Raw genomic sequence first — 19,710 nt, 5'->3', positions numbered from 1 at the left:
CAAATATCAAAATGAATCCATCACAGGTATACATGTGCTCCCCATCCTGAACCCTCCTCCCTCCTCCCTCCCCATACCATCCCTCTGGGTCATCCCAGTGCACTAGCCCCAAGCATCCAGTATCGTGCATTGAACCTGGACTGGCAACTCGTTTCATACATGATATTTTACATGTTTCAATGCCATTCTCCCAAATCTTCCCACCCTCTCCCTCTCCCACAGAGTCCATAAGACTGTTCCATACATCAGTGTCTCTTTTGCTGTCTCGAACACAGGGTTATTGTTATCATCTTTCTAAATTCCATATATATGCGTTAGTATACTGTATTGGTGTTTTTCCTTCTGGCTTACTTCACTCTGTATAATAGGCTCCAGTTTCATCCACCTCATTAGAACTGATTCAAATGAATTCTTTTTAATGGCTGAGTAATACTCCATTGTGTATATGTACCACAGCTTTCTTATCCATTCATCTGCTGATGGACATCTAGGTTGCTTCCATGTCCTGGCTATTATAAACAGTGCTGCGATGAACATTGGGGTACACGTGTCTCTTTCCCTTCTGGTTTCCTCAGTGTGTATGCCCAGCAGTGGGATTGCTGGATCATAAGGCAGTTCTATTTCCAGTTTTTTAAGGAATCTCCACACTGTTCTCCATAGTGGCTGTACTAGTTTGCATTCCTTCTAATTTAAAATAACAGGGAGAAATTAAGGAAACTGTATAGGAAGGACAAATCCTGAAAAACAAAAATTTTGAGTCATACAGTGAATATATTTTAAATTTTGGTCACATTTCCCTCCAAAAAGTTCCACAACTTTCTTCATTAATGTTACCTTTCCCTCTGTTCTTAGCACCAAAGCTGTGTACTGTGCTGCTAACCTAGTTCTTCAAACCAGACTTTATAAATATAAAGTGTAGAATGGCAACCCACTTCAGTGTTCTTCCTTGGAGAATCCCAGGGACAGGGAAGCCTGGTGGGCTACCGTCTATGGGGTCGCACAGAGTCGGACACGACTGAAGCGACTTAGCAGCAGCAGCAGCAGCAACACTATTTCATGTCTCCAGTGTGATGATATATGTCAGCATCAACTGAGAGAACAGGAACATGCCCTTGTCTATCTTTTCATCCAAGGTGACCCAATGGCTACCTTTCAAACATTCTAGATCCTCAAGAACACAGAGCTAGTGATCCCACCAAATAAAGACCTGGGGAACTGTATTAACTATTCACAAGCCATTATAGAACCAAGGCAGTTCTCATGCTATTTCAATGTGCACACATGAGAGATATATGATCCTTCAGAACTCACTGGACCTGTTACTAACTTGACTCAGTAACACTCTGAGACATCAGCAGTATTTTTAAGGGGAATTGTGAAATTCTCAAAAGATTGGTATAATGAAATTAATTTGAATTCATCTTCTCCTCAAAGCTAATCTGATAGCTTACGACATACTTGGTGAGAGAAGGAGCTGTATTATGGCATTAAACAGAACACCACCTAAATTTAAAGATGCCAGATTTTCTAAAATGAAAATCTTGTCATCTCTTCCTTGCTTTCCATCCCTATATATTTCCTTCTCACCTACGGGATCAAGTTCAACATCTTTAGCATATCTAAGTTCCTGCATGTTTAAGTTCATCTCCTTTGAGGAGCTCCACACTCACTGTGCATTCAGTCATATATTAGGAATGTTCTACATGCTCCTTTTACTGTTTGTAACATCACCAACCACCATCATTCCCTTACTTCCAACTTCTCATTCAAAACTCACCTGAAATATCAGCTTCTCTGAGAACACTTCTCTGGCACTTCCCACCTACACACCCCAAACCTGTACTCTTAGTCCAATACTGCTCTGTGCTCTGGCACCTTATGCATTCCTCTCTCTCAGCAATTGTTTTTTGTTTTTTTGTGTTTTTTTTGGAATTGTTAACACATCTGTGGCCCCATAAGTCATGAGTTCCTCCAGAACAAGGATTCTATCATATTCACCTATGCATCATCAATGTCAAATGTACTACTTAGAACACAATTAAAAGTTTAAGAAGCCCTTTCAGGCCTCGTAGTTCTTCGTATAAAAAGCCATATCCTCTGGTCTATATACCACCATCAGCAAGACTAAAGAGGGGGCTGCAAACTCTGTCATCTCCTAATAAGTTACCCTCTTCCCCTTCCCTACCAACCCCTTTCTACAACCATCAGTGTGGGAAACATCAATACAATTCCACTGTGCTATTTTTCTCAAAGTGGCCCTGACCTGACTTCACTGGCACCCCTCCTTATCTCTTTTGCCACTTTAAGGTTTTTATCCCTCTCTCTTCTCTAAAAGCTATGCTTTGTATTTCAGCCTTCCTTCAGAGGAAGAGGAAGAGAGAGTAAAGAAAACACAGTAAGTCATTTTTCTAAAGTTACTTATGAAAGCTCTTAATCTCCTAATCTTAATTTACCAAACTTCCACCCACTCTCATTACAAAGGAGGACACAGGAAGCCAAGAGCTACACTGTCTAATATGGTAATCACTAGCTACATGTAGCTACATGTGGCTACTGAGCACCCAAAATGTGAATCCAAGCTGAAATATGCTGTTAATATATATAAAATTCACCCCAGTTTGCAGGATGAAAAAAAATGAATGCAAGATATCTGGCTAGTAATTTTATATTGACTACATGTTGAAATGATGTTTTAGGCTAATAGATTATTAAAATTAAATTTACTATTTCTTTTTAATGTGGTAACTAGAAAAATGTACCCTATACATGTCACTTGCATGTGTGGCCCACCTATTTCTATTGGACAGCTTTGCTTTAGCCTTATATGTCCTGAGAATAGAAACAGAGGAGGTGCTCTCTTCCTCCTTGAACTCATACACATCAAAACTGTGGCTAACAGTGGAGAAGGTTGAATCCAGTTGGCTCAGGTAGGAAGTATTTCTGAGATTCAGCACAGGCTCTGCCTGGTATACCTGAAGAGTGGGTAACACTGGGCAGCCTCAGAGAAAATTCCTTCAGGTGTCAAGGGTTTGCACATCTCAAGTGGACTTGACCTTACACATCTACCTCATATCCAAAATTATTCCTTTCTTTAAAGTTATTCCTGGTCAGATAGTGCAGTTTCTAACAATTATGTGCACAAAGGGTGAAAGAAATTCCTGAGGTGGAAATCTACATTTGGAAGAAGAGAAGAGACTTCCTTGCTCTGTCCTCCAAGGTGCCCTTTTGTTTTGCTCTTTGATGACAAAAGGGCACCTTGGAGGACAGAGCACAGTTGGAGTTGGGGAGTGGAGAAGTAGTCATGATTTCAAGGGGAATAGCCTACCCTTCGGGCTTCCCAGGTGGAACTAGTGGTAAAGAACCCTCCTGCCAATGCAGGAGACATAAAAAAATGGGTTCAGTCCCTGGATCAGGAAGATCCTGTGGAGGAGGGCATGGTAACCCACTCCAGTATTCTTGCCTGGAGAATCCCATGGACAGAGGAGCCTGGTGGACACGACTGAGGCAACTTAGCATGCATGCATGCATCCTACCCTTTGTAGCTTTTACTACTGAGAAAAAGTTGTAACAGCAACATCATGGATGAAAATAAAATGCACACCCAGACAAGGTTACAGCTGCAGAGACTGCCAGAAAAAGTATACAGTGGAAATGTGAAACAATAATAATAAAATACAGAAAAATTGACACTGGTAGTATGCCTTGCATTTTTAAGTTATTTTTAACTATGGTAAGATACACATAATGTGACATTACAATGAATTTTTTAAGTGTACAGTTCTGTGGCATTAAATACATTCACATTGTTGAGCAACCACTACCACCATTCAATCTATAATTTTTTCTTCCAAAACTGAAACTCTATATTCATTACACAATAATTCCCCATTTCCCTACCCCAAGCTAGTGGTGACCACCATTCTACTTTCTGTCTCTATCAATTTGACTACTCCAGGAAACTTATATAAATGGAATCATACAGTATTTGTCATTTTGTGACTGGTCCATCCATGTTTCAGCATGTTTCAGAATTTCCACTCTTTATTAGGTTGAATAAATATCACACTGTGTGTATATCACATTTTTTTCATTCATTCATCCATTGATGAGCACTGCTTTCATCTTTTGATCATACTTTGGTATGATCAAACACTTTACAAATATTTTTAAATGATCTCTCATTTGGTCCATATGGGCTCTTAATCACTTCAGTCATGTCCAATACTGTGCAAGTCTATGGACTGTAGCATGCTAGGCTCCTCTCTCCATGGGATTCTCTAGCAAGTATACTGTAGTGAGTTGCCATTTCCTTCTCTAAGGTATCTTCCCAACCCAGAGACTGAACCTTTGTCTCTTACATATCCTGCATTGGCAGGCAGGTTCTTTACCACTAGTGCCACCTGGGTAGCCACTGATCCACATAAAACCCCAAAAAATATTCTTTTAAAAATTTGGAGTGAAAGTTTCTTGCTGAGGCAGAACCAGAAGACAGTCCTCCTCAATTTTGTCCAACAGATAATTATTATGATTTTCATAAGACAAGGAAATGTAGGGGAGTATAGCCAAAAAATTCTCCTCTTGATTTGTACTTATGCAGACCTCTTTTGAAGTCCAAAACTTGGTTTAAATAGGCATTTTTTCTTTATATAAAATAAGAGAATTATCATTTAAAAGATAAGAACCATAAAATTCATAGAAGAAAACCAGGCAGAACACTCTTATCACAAATCATAGAAGCATCTTTTGGGGATCTGTAACTTACAGCAAAGGAAACAAAAGCAAAAATAAATAAATAGGACCTAATTAAACATAAAACTTTTGTATAGCAAAGGAAACCATCAACAAAAGATAAACACAACCTCCTGAGCCAGAGAAAATATTTGCAAATGATACGACCAACAAAGCCATTAAAATCCAAAATATATAAACAGCTCATACAACTCAATCTTAAAATATATCAACCTGATTAAAAATGGACAGAAGACCTGAATAGATGTTTTTCCAAGATGATATATAGGTGGCCAACAAGCAGATGAAAAGAAACTCAATCATCAGAGAAAGGCAAATCAAAAACAAAATGAGACATCTCACACCTAACAACATGCCCATCATCAAAAAGTCTAGAAACACCAAATGTTGGTGAACATATAGACAAAAAAAACCTTTGCCCGCTGTTGGTGGGAATGTAAATTGGTGCAACCACTTTGGAAAACACTTTGAACTAAAAGTAGAACTACCATATCATCCAGCAATTCCATTCCTTGGTATATATTTGATGAAAAAGAAAATGCTAATTAGAAAATATATACACAACCCAATGTTCATAGCAGCATTTTTTCAATAGCCAAGATGTAGAAGCAACCTTAGTGTCTATCAACAGATGAATGGATAAAGAAGACGAGTATTCTATGTATACATATACATAAAATGTGTGCATGCTGCATGTTCAGTCAATCATGTCTGACTCTTTGCAACCCTATGGACTGTAGCCCACCAAGCTCCTCTGTCCGTAGGATTCTCCAGTCAAGAATATTGGAGTGGGTTGCCATTTCCTCCTCCAGGAGATTATCCTGACCCAGATACTCAGTCTGCATCTCCTACATCTCCTGCATTGCCAGGAAGATCCTTTAGCACTGAGCCACCTGGGATTCCCTAATGGAATATTACTCAACCATAAAAAATAATGAAATCCTGCCATTTGCTACAACATGGATGGACTGGGGGGTATTATGCTCAGTATAATAAGTCAGACAGAGAGAGACAAATACTGTATGTTATCACCTGTATGTGGAATCTCAAAACAAGCAAATAAATGTAACAAAACAGAAACAGACTCACAGATACAGAGAACAAACTAGTGGTTACCAGTAGAGAGAAGGAAGGGGAGACAGACACAAAAGGAGATTAAGACATACCAACTATTATGTATTAAATAAATAAGCTACAAAGACACATTGCACAATATAGGGAACTATAGCCATTATTTTATAATAACTGTAAATTGAGCATTATCTATTAAAATATTGAATTACTATTTTATATAGCTAAAATGAATATAAAACTGTATATCAATCATACTTTGATAATAAAGTATGATTGGGAGAAAAGAAATTGCTGAAATTCGTACTTGGCAACAATAAGAAATGATAAATTTTGGTACAATTTTTATTGATAATAATATATTACCAACATTGTAATAAAATACATATTGAGTGCCAGGCACTGTTACAAATGTTTTCATATATTAACTCACTCAATCTCAAACACTCTATGATGGAGATATGATTTAACTTGGTCATCTCCAGTTAAAATTAGGAAAACAGATAAATATCAACTTAAATAACTAGTCACTCAATCAGTAAATAATAGAGAAGACAGAATTTTAAGAAATTCTCCTCTGGAAACATTTATTTTAGATCTAGTAACATTTATTACTTTTAAGTATAATTTTCCTTGACTCTTTACAACAGTCCTCAAAAGGAAATTTAGCTCACCAAAGTGTCTCCCATTCAGGAGTTATTTCTAAAGTTTACACATAATTTTCTTCAGAGCAACCTTCATCTCCTTGTTCCTGAGGCTGTAGATCAGAGGATTTAAAAGTGGAGTTGCAATTGAGTACAACATGGTCAAGAACTTCTGCAGCCCAGGCTGACTGGCTACCCCTGGGCTTACATACATCACTGTGACTGAGCCGTAAAATAGGAACACAACTATCAGGTGGGAGGTACATGTGGAGAAGGCTTTTCTCCTACTTGAACCTTTGGGAACCTGAACCACAGCTTGAAGTACCAGAGTGTAGGACACAAGAATGTAGAACAAAGTGATGAATGTTATCACAGCACTGAACATGCTACAAGTCAGAGCTGTCTTGGGGACAGGGACACATGATATGGCCAGCATTGCCCCAAGATCACAGAGGTAGTGATCAATGACGTTTGAACCACAGAATGGAACTTGGGAGATAAGAGCAGCAGGTGTGACTAACCATAAGAATCCACCCACCCAGGAAGCAGACACAAGGATTCCACAGACTTTCCTGGTCATTATGGTTGGGTAGTGCAATGGACGGCAGATGGCAACATATCTGTCAAATGCCATGAGGGCCAGGAAGAAGAGTTCTGTGGCACAAAGAGAGAGGAAGATGTAGAACTGTAGGATACAGCCATGATAGGAGATCGTCTTGGTCTTGGATAGGAAGTTGAACAACATGCTGGGCACATTGGAATTGATGTAGCAGATCTCCAGGAATGAGAAGTTGGCCAATAAAATATACATGGGAGTGTGGAGTTGCTGGTCCCACCACACAGCACAGATAATAGCACTGTTGCCCAACAAGGTCAAGATGTAAATGATGGAGAAGAAAACAAAAAGGAGAATCTCTATTTCTTGGCTACACAGGAAACCCAGCAGGATAAATTCATGAAAGTTAGCAGTGACACTCTTGTTATGCAAAACATGCATTTTCCTCTAACCTATAATGTGCACAGACATAATCAGAAGTGCATATTGAGAGTCTACTTTATTCAGTTTTTCTTGCCTCAATTTCTCATTGGAAGTAAGTGGCATTATAAGTAGAGAATAAACTGGAATATCAGTATTTAGTCAATATGAAGAATTTTTCTCAAAATAGCATTGACATAAGACAGAATAACACCATTGATAATTTACTTTAAATATTACTTCACTTTAAATAGTTCTTCTAGAATATTTTCTTCCAATTTTAGCCTGTAAGAAAAATAGAGATAAAAAGGAATCATTAAACACCTTAACAAGCCACCTTTGTTTAACTCAAGTAGCACTAATAAGCTTCAGAAATGTAGTCACACCATTAAGCTGGACTTGAATTATCTCACTGCCTACTCCATCATTTTGATCGTCATCACAAGGTCCATAAGCTCTCCTCCCTATTTAACTACATTACTATAGACTCTTGGTAGATCACAATAATAATGCATACCTCTAAATAAACACACTAATTTATTTATGTTTCCATTTTTTAAAAACTTATATTCCCAGTTGATTCCAATGTGAAAAATACACCTTGCTTTAAGAATTACTGTTATGTTACATGGGTATGGACTTCCATGATAGCTCAGTTGGTAAAAAATCTGCCTGTAATGCAGGAGACCCCTATTCAATTCCTGAGTCAAGAAGATCCTCTGGAGAAGGTTTAGGCTATCCACTCCAATATTCTGGCCTGGAGAATTCCATGGGATTACAAAGAGTCGGACACAACTGAGAAACTTTCACTTTCACTTATATGAGATTAAAAGCCAGAGAACTTTGAACCTAGAGGTTTTTCAGAAGCTATGCTGCTGCTGCTAAGTCGCTTCAGTCGTGTCCGACTCTGTGAGACCCCATAGACGGCATCCCACCAGGCTCCCCCGTCCCTGGGATTCTCCAGGCAAGAACACTGGAGTCGGTTGCCACTGCCTTCTCCAATGCATGAAAGTGAAAAGTGAAAGTGAAGTCGCTCAGTCGTGTCCGACTCTTAGCGACCCCATGGACTGCAGCCTACCAGGCTCCTCCGCCCATGGGATTTTCCAGGCAAGAGTACTGGAGTAGGGTGCCATTGCCCTCTCCATCAGAAGCTATGAATTCACAACAAAGAAAGCAAAATATGGAGGTTACACTACTGAGTTAGAGGCTGCGCTGTGCTTAATCTCTCAGTTATGTCCAACTCTTTGCAACCCCATAGACTGCAGCCTGACAGGCTCCTCTGTCCTTAGGGGTTCTCCAGGCAAGAACTCTGGAGTGAATTGCCATGCCCTCCTCCAGGGGATCTTCCCAACCCAGGGATCGAACCTAGGTCTCCCGCAATGCAGACAGTTTCTTTACCAACGGAGCTACCAGGGAAGCACAAGGATATAAAATGAAAGAGAGCTCGTGAATAACTGGAGGCTAACTCAACAATTCGCAGTCTAAATTAAGGAATATAACATGTGCTTTAACATATTTAAATTGTTTTAATTTAATTCCAATTATCCTCTGTGGAGTGCCTTTCATTCACATTTGCTATACCCTTTCAGTCCCACTTGCAAAGCTTACTAGTTTACTATTTTTAAAAATCATATCATATCATATACTTTAGCTCTTAGAGTAGATTTTCAATCCATTTAGTTTTCTTTCCTTATTAATTTATATTATTTTCCCTCAATTTTCATTTTAAATATATAGGATTAAGTTAAAAAAATAAACAAATAAAGGAAGGACTCGACATTTTAATGCCTCTGAAGTGCAAAGGCAAAGTGACTGTTTAAGAATGCAATGTAAGTTTTATCACAATTTAATTTTTAAAAAAGAATAAAGAGTCAGAATACAAGAGGGCTATAATGAAGTCCTGGATCTTTTAAAAACAGTATTTATAACCCAGGACAAGTGACTCTCTCTTTCTCTCTCTCTGCTTCAATTTCTGCATCTGCAAAATCAGAGTAACATCTAGGTTGGTTCCATGTCCTATTGTAAATAGGGCTGCAATGAACACCTGGGTACATGTGTCTTTTTCAGTTGCGGTTTCCTCAGAGTATGTGCTCAGTGGTGGGATTGTTGGGTCTTATGGTAGTTTTATTCCTAGTTATTTAAAGAATCTCCATACTGTTCTCCATGTATCAATTTACACTCCCATTAACAATGTAAGAGAGTTCCCTTTTCTCCACACTCTCTCCAGGATTTATTGCTTGTAGATTTTTTGATGATGGCCAAACTGACTGCTGTGAGGTGATACCTCATTATAGTTTCCATGTGCATTTCTCTAATAATAAGTGATGTTGAACATCTTTTCATATGTTTATTAGCCATCTGTATATCTTCTTTGGAGAAATGTCTGTTTAGGTCTTCTGCCGTCTTTTTGATTGGGTTGTTTGTTTTTCTGGTATTGAACTGCATGAGCTACTTTGTATATTTTGGAGGTTAATCCTATATAGACAATGGACTGTTAGCCATAAACTGCATTTGAGTCAATTCTAATGAAGTGGATGAACCTAGAGCCTATTATACAGAGTGAAGTAAATCATAAAGCAAATATCGTATATTAATGGATATATTTGGAATTAGAAAGATGGTACTGATGAACCTATTTTCAGGGCAGCAATGGAGACACGGACATAGAGAACAGACTTGTGAGCACAATGGGTGAAGGAGATGGTAGGACAAATTGAGAGAGTAGCACTGAAACATGTCATTACCATATGTAAAACAGATAGCCAGTGGGAATTTGTTGTATGACACAGGGGGCTCAAACCTGGTGCTCTGTGACAACCTAGAAGGGGTGGGATGGGGTGGGAGGTGGGAGGAAATTTCAGGAGGGAGGGGACATATGTCCCCTATGGCTGATTCATGTTGATATATGGGAGAAACTAGTACGATATTGAAACGCAATTATCCTCCAATTAAAAATAAATAAATTTTTAAAAATCAGAGTAACAATATCTACCATGGAAATTAATGAAACATTAAATGTAACATATTCTTAAAGCACCTAGCATAGAATAAAGTAAATGTTTAGTGTGAGCTCCACTTATTGCCCTAGTTACCATAAGCAAAACATGAGCCAAGTGATCTGATTCTTCCTTTAAAAGTATCTGTTTGAACCTAAAATATAGCCTCCATACACATTCTTATCTCTGAGTATTCAATCTCACGAATGATATGACTTCAATGCGCTTCTACGGTGTTAACTTATAATGGAAAAAATGTCTTAAAATTGCATCATATATAACTCAGAGTGAATCTCTCAATAAAAATATACACGAATTCCCAAATAGTGCATGAAATTTGCTCACTGAAATAATCACTTTAATAATTCCTTACCTTTTGAATTAAACCCCTTTTGATAATTATCTATACAGTGCTCCTATTTCTCTGATCCACAACCTATTGGTCACTAATTCTTCTTTTAGTACCTTCCACAAAGCAGTTCAGCTACAGATTTGTTAAATAGACATTTATGGGTTGCTTGAAGAAAACCACTATGAGGAAAATTTCCATTTTAGTTAAAGTTTACAAGTCCAGGCACAGTTTTATTCTTTACTGCCTTGTATATGTGAAAGCTAGGAGAGTAGAACTGGAGTTGTATCCCTCTAGTCTGGATTGATAAAGCTTTTTTTGACCCAAGAGAATAGCTTCAAATAATCCAGGTTTTAAAAATATTTGATAGTTCCCTATATCATAGAGAAGTAAATGGGAGAGACAAGATTTGAACCCTGGTTTGCATAATTCCAAAGTCCATAATCAATCTAACCCAAATTGATTGCTAGCTAAAGAAGTACAGAGTATTCAGGAGGTCTGTTCCCTCCTCTGCCTGCTATAGGATACTTTCTTCATTCTCTCTTGTCTTCCCTCCCTTTCGCAATCTAGAATGAATAAGAGCTAGTAACATGGACCACCCTCCTCTCCTCCAACATCAACCTTTTCATCTTTTTCAGCATTCACTTGAATGAGCACTTTTAATAAAGGTGACAATAGACAGGACATGGCACTACAATAACACAATACTGATCACTGAGGTGACTGTGGCCCGGATATAATTACAAGTAAAAACAGCAAGGTGATTTCGAAAGGGTGGGAAGCACTTGGAATGATGGAATGAATTTCCAGGGGACCTATGACATAGAAAATAATCATGTGAAAATTCTACTACTAGGAGAATAATTATACAACCAGGGGAGAGATTAAATTATGAGACCTTTCAAGGATGGCTGAGTTATTCATAATGCAAATGACTAAAACTGGTTTAGGAATTTTTGGGGGCTCCAAAATCACTGCAGGTGGTGACTGCAGCCATGAAATTAAAAGACGCTTACTCCTTGGAAGGAAAGTTATGACCAACCTAAATAGCATATTCAAAAGCAGAGACATTACTTTGCCAACAAAGGTCCATCTAGTCAAGGCTATGGTTTTTCCTGTGGTCATGTATGGATGTGAGAGTTGGACTGTGAAGAAAGCTGAGCGCTGAAGAATTGATGCTTTTGAACTGTGGTGATGGAGAAGACTCTTGAGAGTCCCTTGGACTGCAAGGAGATCCAACCAGCCCATTCTGAAGGAGATCAGCCCTGGGTGTTCTTTGGAAGGAATGATGGTAAGGCTGAAACTCCAATACTTTGGCCACCTCATGCGAAGAGTTGACTCATTGGAAAAGACTCTGATGCTGGGAGGGATTGGGGGCAGGAGGAGAAGGGGACAACAGAGGATGAGATGGCTGGATGGCATCACTGACTCGATGGACGTGAGTTTGAGTGAACTCTGGAAGTTGGTGATGGACAGGGAGGCCTGGTGTGCTGCGATTCATGGGGTGGCAAAGAGTCGGACACGACTGAGCAACTGAACTGAACTGAACTGAAGACAATAAAACCTCAAGTTGAGACATTTGAAAATTTTTTCCATAATGGATTTCCCTCTATGTTGGAATTATTTCAAAGAGTAATGCTCATTTTCATGGTAATTTTATCAAAGAAAAAACCCTAGGGCCTTGCCCCATCTGGCCACCTTGCACAGATAAAATACCACGCACTGAAATTCTCAATTAACTGACCACCTCAAGACATCTATTCATTCATTTAATACATAAATAATATCTGTCTATTGTGTGGAAGACAGAATAAAAGGAGGGATTCATTCACACTCACTCTGATGAGGTATGTCCAATCCCCACTAGAATTCAAGGGTCCTGTCTGCAGAAGAAAGCATACATTTCTAGCACTCTATCCCTTCTGGCTCTGACAGAATTATTATTTAAGGAAAATCCATCTCCTTTGTCTCCCCTCCCCTTAACGTGTTTGCTTTCTCCTGAGGACCCACACAAAAGAAACACTGGGAGATGTCCTGATTGCCCTCTAGGGTACACAAATTTAAATGAGTCTTGAAAAGGAAGCAATTTGGATGCACAATCTCTGACTTCCTGGAAGCATATTCCTGTGACATCTCAGACTTGTTGAGGCATATTCTGATCCTAAAAAGCTTCAGTTTATACAAAGTAAAGTTTTTCTTAGAACAACTGCTTTAGATGAGAATGGATACAGTTTGGTCAGACCAATTTCCCTGTGAGCATCACAAACTTGAAAGTAGCTTGTTTTTTAACTGTTATCACAACAGATAAATTATAAATACATGAACAATGGAAAGGGGTCACATATTCCATAACCAGCATCCCTTCTTCTTTCTTCCTTTTTCTGATCTTTTGGTGACTGGCATCTGGTTGTTGATTTTTAGGGTAAAAAAATATCATGGTACCACAGCTGTTCAATTATTTTTGGCTTCATAATAAAGACTGATGTCAATACAAGATAATGATGAAAGGAATTGAAGAAGGAACAAGTAAATGGAAAAATATTCCATGGGTCCATGTTCATGGATCAGAAGAAGTAATATTGTTAAAATGTTCATACTCACCAAACCAATCTATTCAACCAAGGCATGTGTGTTCAGTCATGTCTGACTCTTTGCAATCCCATGGACCATAGGCTCCCCTGTCCATGGGATCATCCAGACAAGAATACTGGAATGAGCTGCCATTTCCTTCTCCAGGGGATCTTCCTGACACAGAGATCAAACCTGCATCTTCTGCTTCTTCTACTTTGCCAGGTAGGTTCTTTACCACTGAGCCACTTGGGCAGCCAATTTGCAGACTCAATGAAATCTCTCAAAATTCCAATGGTACTTTTCACAGAAATAGACAAGTCAATCCTAAAACTTGTATGGAACCACAAAAGGCACCAAAGCATCTTAAGAAGGAAGAACACAGCTGGAAGCATCAAACTTCCTGATTTGAAACTATTTTGCAAAGCTATAGTAATCAAAATAGTATAATATTGGCATTAAAAATAAACAGACCAACAGAACAGCATGGAGAGTCCAGAAATAAATCCATACATATACAATTAACTTATATTTGACAAGGGAGTCAAGAATGCTCAGTGGGAAAAAGGCAATCTCTTCAATAAAAATCTTGAGAAAATTGGATCAGTTCAGTTCAGTCACTCAGTCATATCCAACTCTTTGAGACTCCATAAATTGCAGCACACCAGGTCTCCCTGTCCATCACCAACTCCCGGGGTCCACTCAAACTCTCGTCCATCGAGTCAGTGATGCCATCCAACCATCTCATCCTCTGTTGTCCCCTTCTCCTCCTGCCCCCAATCCCTCCCAGCATCAGAGTCTTTTCCAATGAGTCAACTCTTCACATAAGGTGGCCAAAGTATTGGAGTTTCAGCCTTAGCATCATTCCTTCCAAAGAACACCCAGGGCTGATCTCCTTCAGAATGGGCTGGTTGGATCTCCTTGCAGTCCAAGGGACTCTCAAGAGTCTTCTCCAACACCACAGTTCAAAAGCATCAATTCTTCAGCGCTCAGCTTTCTTCACAGTCCAACTCTCACATCCACACATGACTACTGGAAAAACCATAGCCTTGACTAGATGGACCTTTGTTGGCAAAGTAATGTCTCTGCTTTTGAATATGCTATCTAGGTTGGTCATAAATTTCCTTCCAAGGAGTAAGCGTCTTTTAATTTCATGGCTGCAATCACCATCTGCAGAAATAGTCACATATAAAAGAATGAAACTAGACCCCTATCCTACACTAATCACAAAGATTAACTAAAAATGGATTGAAGATTTAAACATAAGTCCTGAAACCATAAAACCCCTAGAAGAAAACAAAAGCTTCTTGACATGGATCTTGGCGATGACTTTTCGGCTATGACGCCTAAAGTATAAGCAACAAAATCAAAGATAAACATGAGGTATGATATCAAACTTAAAGTTTCTGCACAACAAAAGAACCAATCAACAAAATGAAAAGACAACCTATGGAATGGGAAAAAATATTTGCAAACTATATATCTGATAGTGAAGTAAGTGAAAGTCGCTCAGTCGTGTCCAGCTCTTTGCGACCCCATGGACTATACAGGCCATGGAATTCTCCAGGCCAGAATACTGAAATGGGTAGCCGTTCCCTTCTCCAGGGGATCGTCCCAACCCAGGTCTTCTGCAATGAAGATGGATTCTTTACCAGCTGAGCCACAAGGGAAGCCCAAGAATACTGTAGTGGATAGCTTATCCCTTCTCCAGCGGATCTTGCTGACCCAGGAATTGAACTGGGGTCTCCATAAGGGGTTAATATCCAAAATGTATAAAGAACTCATGAACCCAAGAGGAAAAAACAAATAATCCAATTAAAACATGGACAAAGAACCTGAATAGGAATTTTCCCAAAGACTTATGAATGGCCAAAAGGTACATGAAAAGTTACTCAAAATCACTAATCATAGAGAAATATAAATCAAAACCACAAGGAGATATCACCTCACACCTGTTAGAATGGCTAGCATCAAAAAAGACAAGAGATAACAATTGCTTATCAAGGATGTAGAAAAAGGGACCTTAGTCCACTCTTGGTAAGATTGTAAATTGGTATAGCCATTATGGAAAACAGTATAGAGGTTACTCAAAAAGTTAAAAGTAGAACTACCATCTAATCTAGCAAGTCTACTTCTGAAAATATATCTGAAGGATATATATATATATATATTTTTGACATAGTAATTTTCTTTCAAGTAGTCTACTCTAGGGAAATGTTCCAAAACAAAAATTTAAGCCCAGTGATTTTTATTGCATTATTTTAAGGTCAGAAAATTGTAAATAGCCTAAAAACCCTAGGGAAATGATATTAAAACAACACTCACTATTATGCAGCTTTCATAGTATTTAAGAGAGTTTTAGTTACATGGGAAAATGCAGGCTATAAATGTAAGCAGAATACTAAGTTGTAAATGCTGTATGACCTTATATGTATGAATTTTTACAATAAAAAAGACCAGAGGGAATATGCCAAATTTTTACTTGAATTATGTGTGCTTGAAAAAATTGTGAGTAATTTTTCAGCTCCCTCAATTTTTCTGACTCTTCCAAATTTTTGTTTAAATACAAGTTACCTTGATAATCAGAACTTTTAAAAATTGCCAACAGTGATACCCAGCACACAGGGTGTTGTAAGGATTAAATAAAATAAGTTAAATATAAGAATTTGTCACAGTATCTAGTATAAGAAATCAATAGCAATTGTTTTCCATCTTTGACGGGTAAGATGGAAGGTAAATAGTTTACTATTTAAGAACTCATGCTTCACTCTCAGAGAGAACTGAATTCCGATCTTATCATTCCTATTTATTAAATGTTACAAATTATTTAATTAACGTAAGCTTCAATAGCTTCCCCATAAGTAAAAATAATAGTATATCTAACATATAAGATTGGGAGGGGATTAAATGAAATTACTCATAAATTTACTCATCTTACTGCCTGACATGTAACAAGTTTTCAGTAAATATTAACTGCTATATTTGTATGCCAAAGTAAAAGGGTAGCTACAGGCATGGATAGGCTTTGAACCCATATAATGAACTTAAAAATAAGTTAAAAAAAAATAACTGTCCCTTTAATCAGAGAAAGAAGCTCAAAATTATATGGCAAATGCATAGCATCAACTGATAGAGTGGAATCATTGGTCCATTATGAGAAAAAGAGTATCAGATGTTTGAAATAACCTTAACAAAAGATGAGTCCCTGGGGTAATGACCATCCAGCTGAGGGAAACTCAGCAAGAGTCCCTTTAGGGAAATTGGCTTTTGCCCAGCAACAGTTTCACTGGGGACAAGTGGAGAATTCAAGCTTTCATTCTGACTACTACTGGATGGGGAGCAGGGGAAACACATCTTTTTCAACTTCCAAAAACAGAAAAATATTTCCCCAGATGCTCTGAAAGTGAAAGCACAAGGGAGAGAACTCTGAGATCCAAGGGAAATGAAGAGCAGAGGAAAGGCTTATCTGCAGACACTGTTTCCTATTCCAGTAAGTGCCTGAATCAACTCCTTCAACAAAGGGCATATTCATGAACACGGGACAGAGAAAAATACGTGTTATATTTTGACGGTGGAAATGTGAGTTTGAGAAAGTATCTTTCTACCTGTCTAGTTGAAAGAGAAATCATTACATTCAAATTTTATCAACTGTAAAGGCAAAAGAAAAGAAAAATAAGTGTATTGCCTTTATTTAATCCTAATATCATCATGATTTTTTTGACTTTTATTCTAAATTACAATATTCTCCTTAAAATTTACTGAAAAAAATTAAAACCCAAAATGGAAAATGGTATCATTTTCCTGTTTTTTTTTCTTTCTCAAGGTAATTGATTGAGAATAAGGTATGCTTCCTTCCAATGGGAAAAGACTAATAACACGAATTCTCTCCAGAAGCTAATGGCTATCATTTCTCATGATGTTGCATTTGATTTTTTTAAACTTAACTTCTAATCCGTGTCCTAGGTTTATGAAATGGCATTGGCCACTTATAAGTAAAATACAGCCTTTAGGATGCCCCGCTGGGAATCTTCCCATTCTCCTCAACCCTGGCACAGAGACTTACTTCACTGACTTTAAATCCAAGTAGCAAGTGAGTGAGAAATGATATCCTGCATGGTAAGTCACATATGACATAAATAACGGGCTTCCTAGCAACTTGTAACATTCCAGAAATAGCAAAGGTTACAAATTTTGGTTAGGGAAAATGGAAGATCCAGAAACGTACCTTCAAGAATAATATTTTTTAATGTTTATCTTTTCAGTTTATAAAAGTAATATATGTTATTTATAGAAATTTTAAGAAACATACACATGTATAAAGAAGAAAAGTATGCAACCTATCACTGATCTTGAAAAACTTACCCCTATTAATTTCATTTTTTCCAGGAATTTTTATATTCCTCAGTATTATTTACTTTTTCTAAAGAAGTATATATAAAGAACTACATAAACTCTTGCTACACAAAGAACTCTCTAAAGTATGGAGGACTTTATAAACTTTTACTACTCAAAGAATTAACATTATCTTATTGCTTATTAGAAATTTAGAATCCCAAACCTCATCCACTCCTTCTGAGTCAGAATCTGTATTTTAACATGATTCCTAAAAATTCTTATGCACTGTATGAATTTTTTCTACACCTCTAATTCTTATTTAATGGGTATAAATGCTTTAAAAGCTCTGAGTATTTCTAAATTGCCAGCCAGAAAAAAAAATGTACAAGTTAATATACCCTCCAACAGTTTTTCTAAGTGTCATTTCATTGCACCTTTATCAACTCTGGTATCATGATTATTCATTTTTGTTAATTTGAAAAATCAAAACTATGTATTCATATTTAAATTAGTGACCTTTATCTGGAAATGTGGAGTTATAGATTTAACTACCACAATTTACACTGAAACTTATATTGACTTAAAGTGCTTCTTAATTTTACTGAAAATAATATTTCATCATGAAGGAATATAAATATATGTTCCAAAACACCCCTTGCTTAGTATTCAAGAATGCAGTAGACACTAAGCAAACTTTTATTGAATTCTTTAAATTCTTTAGTTTAGTGATGAGCTTATAAAGCTAAATTTAGGAGCTAAGCCTGAAAAGATTGTAACTAGCATATAAATATTCAGTTTATGGTAACAAAGTGGCAGGTGATAGAAAATGAACTAAGGTTCATGATGGATAGCAATCAAAAAGTTAATACTATTATTTTAAAATGTTTTAATAAAAATATGTTAAGAAATATTTTCCATTATTATCCACATACTGAAACTATATAAGACAGTATTGTAGACAGTTCTTAAATTTTCCAGCAACAAAAATTTCAAGTCATCTTAGAAGTAATTCTAAGAAAAAAAGAAATGAAGAGAGAGAAAGAAACAGAGGGAGAGACAGAGAAACAAGTGAAATAAAGTGATTAAAAACAAGGAATGTTTTTCTCTGAGAAATTTAGTGAGCTTTTCACTGGGCTAAAACCTAAACGAGAACATCTTTCCATACCAGCTGATAGCATCGTGGTCTCCTTGCTTGCAAGTTTATGAGATGAAAGAAAAAGACTAGGCTATCTTCTGCCCTCTGGAGAGAAAACAGCAAGGACAATCAATCTAAATTAGCATATGGACAGCTCTAAGGATTGATCTCCTTTCAAAAGAAAGAAGGAAAATGTATAAAAGAGAATTGACAAAAAAATAAAGTAAAATAGCACTTAATAATTTTAAATAAACTTATATTTTCAGACCTAAGCAAATTATATCCCTGGGTACAGAAAGAATTTACAGATGTGATTTCAAAATCACTATTGGTGTCTCTGAAGAATGCTAAAGAAAGAAAGAAAATGTTTTAAAAACTGAAATTGAACAAGGGCATCAGTTTTAAAAGCTACTTTTAAAATTTTCAATAAGCCCTTTGTTTATTAATGTATGCCAGAAAGTTTTTCAGATATAAAGTCATTTTCACCATTTTTGTGCTGTTTATCTGTTTATAGCTTAGCCATCTATCCCCAATTGTTGAGAATAATATGTGTTAACCTAGAAAAAGTTTAAAGTTCTCTAAAAAGGCAATTTTTAATGTTCTACATATTCTAACCAAACACATAGGTGAAAAATCATGAGAAATTTTATCAAATTCACAGGGAATAAAAATACAAATGGAAGTTAATATTTGAAAGTCTTAGGATCTCATTCAATGAAACACTTGGTAAAATTCAGTTATTAACCTCCCTCACTTCAAAAACTCAATGACACAAGCACTAAATGGGGCCACGCTTGTTTTAAGTTCTATGAATAAAACTCTAGGCACTTTATTCAATGAAAATTCAATAAAAGTCAAAAGTATAAAGTTACTGCCCAAAAAAGCCA

The 19,710-nt window shown here is 37.1% G+C and overlaps 1 protein-coding gene across 2 annotated transcripts; it reads right to left on the bottom strand.

Annotated features, from left to right (window-relative positions):
- Positions 1–1,496: 1,496 nt before the first annotated feature.
- OR11J13 (olfactory receptor family 11 subfamily J member 13) lies at positions 1,497–7,542 on the bottom strand. 2 transcript variants are annotated; one of them, XM_059890686.1, is made up of 2 exons: positions 6,536–7,542; positions 1,497–1,856 (listed from the first exon to the last, which is right to left on the bottom strand). In XM_059890686.1, exons 1-2 carry the CDS (start codon positions 7,459–7,461, stop codon positions 1,823–1,825), a joined length of 960 nt encoding a protein of 319 aa, XP_059746669.1. In that variant the 5' UTR covers positions 7,462–7,542; the 3' UTR covers positions 1,497–1,822. The 2 variants fall into 2 exon arrangements, with proteins under 2 accessions (XP_059746669.1, NP_001377313.1); NM_001390384.1 differs by lacking the exon at positions 1,497–1,856 and having other exon boundaries at positions 6,523–7,461.
- Positions 7,543–19,710: the final 12,168 nt, after the last annotated feature.

Source organism: Bos taurus, chromosome 10 (assembly GCF_002263795.3).
Source record: "Bos taurus isolate L1 Dominette 01449 registration number 42190680 breed Hereford chromosome 10, ARS-UCD2.0, whole genome shotgun sequence".
Classification (NCBI taxonomy): domain Eukaryota; kingdom Metazoa; phylum Chordata; class Mammalia; order Artiodactyla; family Bovidae; genus Bos; species Bos taurus.
The sequence above is the reverse complement of the archived record's forward strand: the minus strand, read 5'-3'. Positions and strand labels throughout refer to the sequence as shown.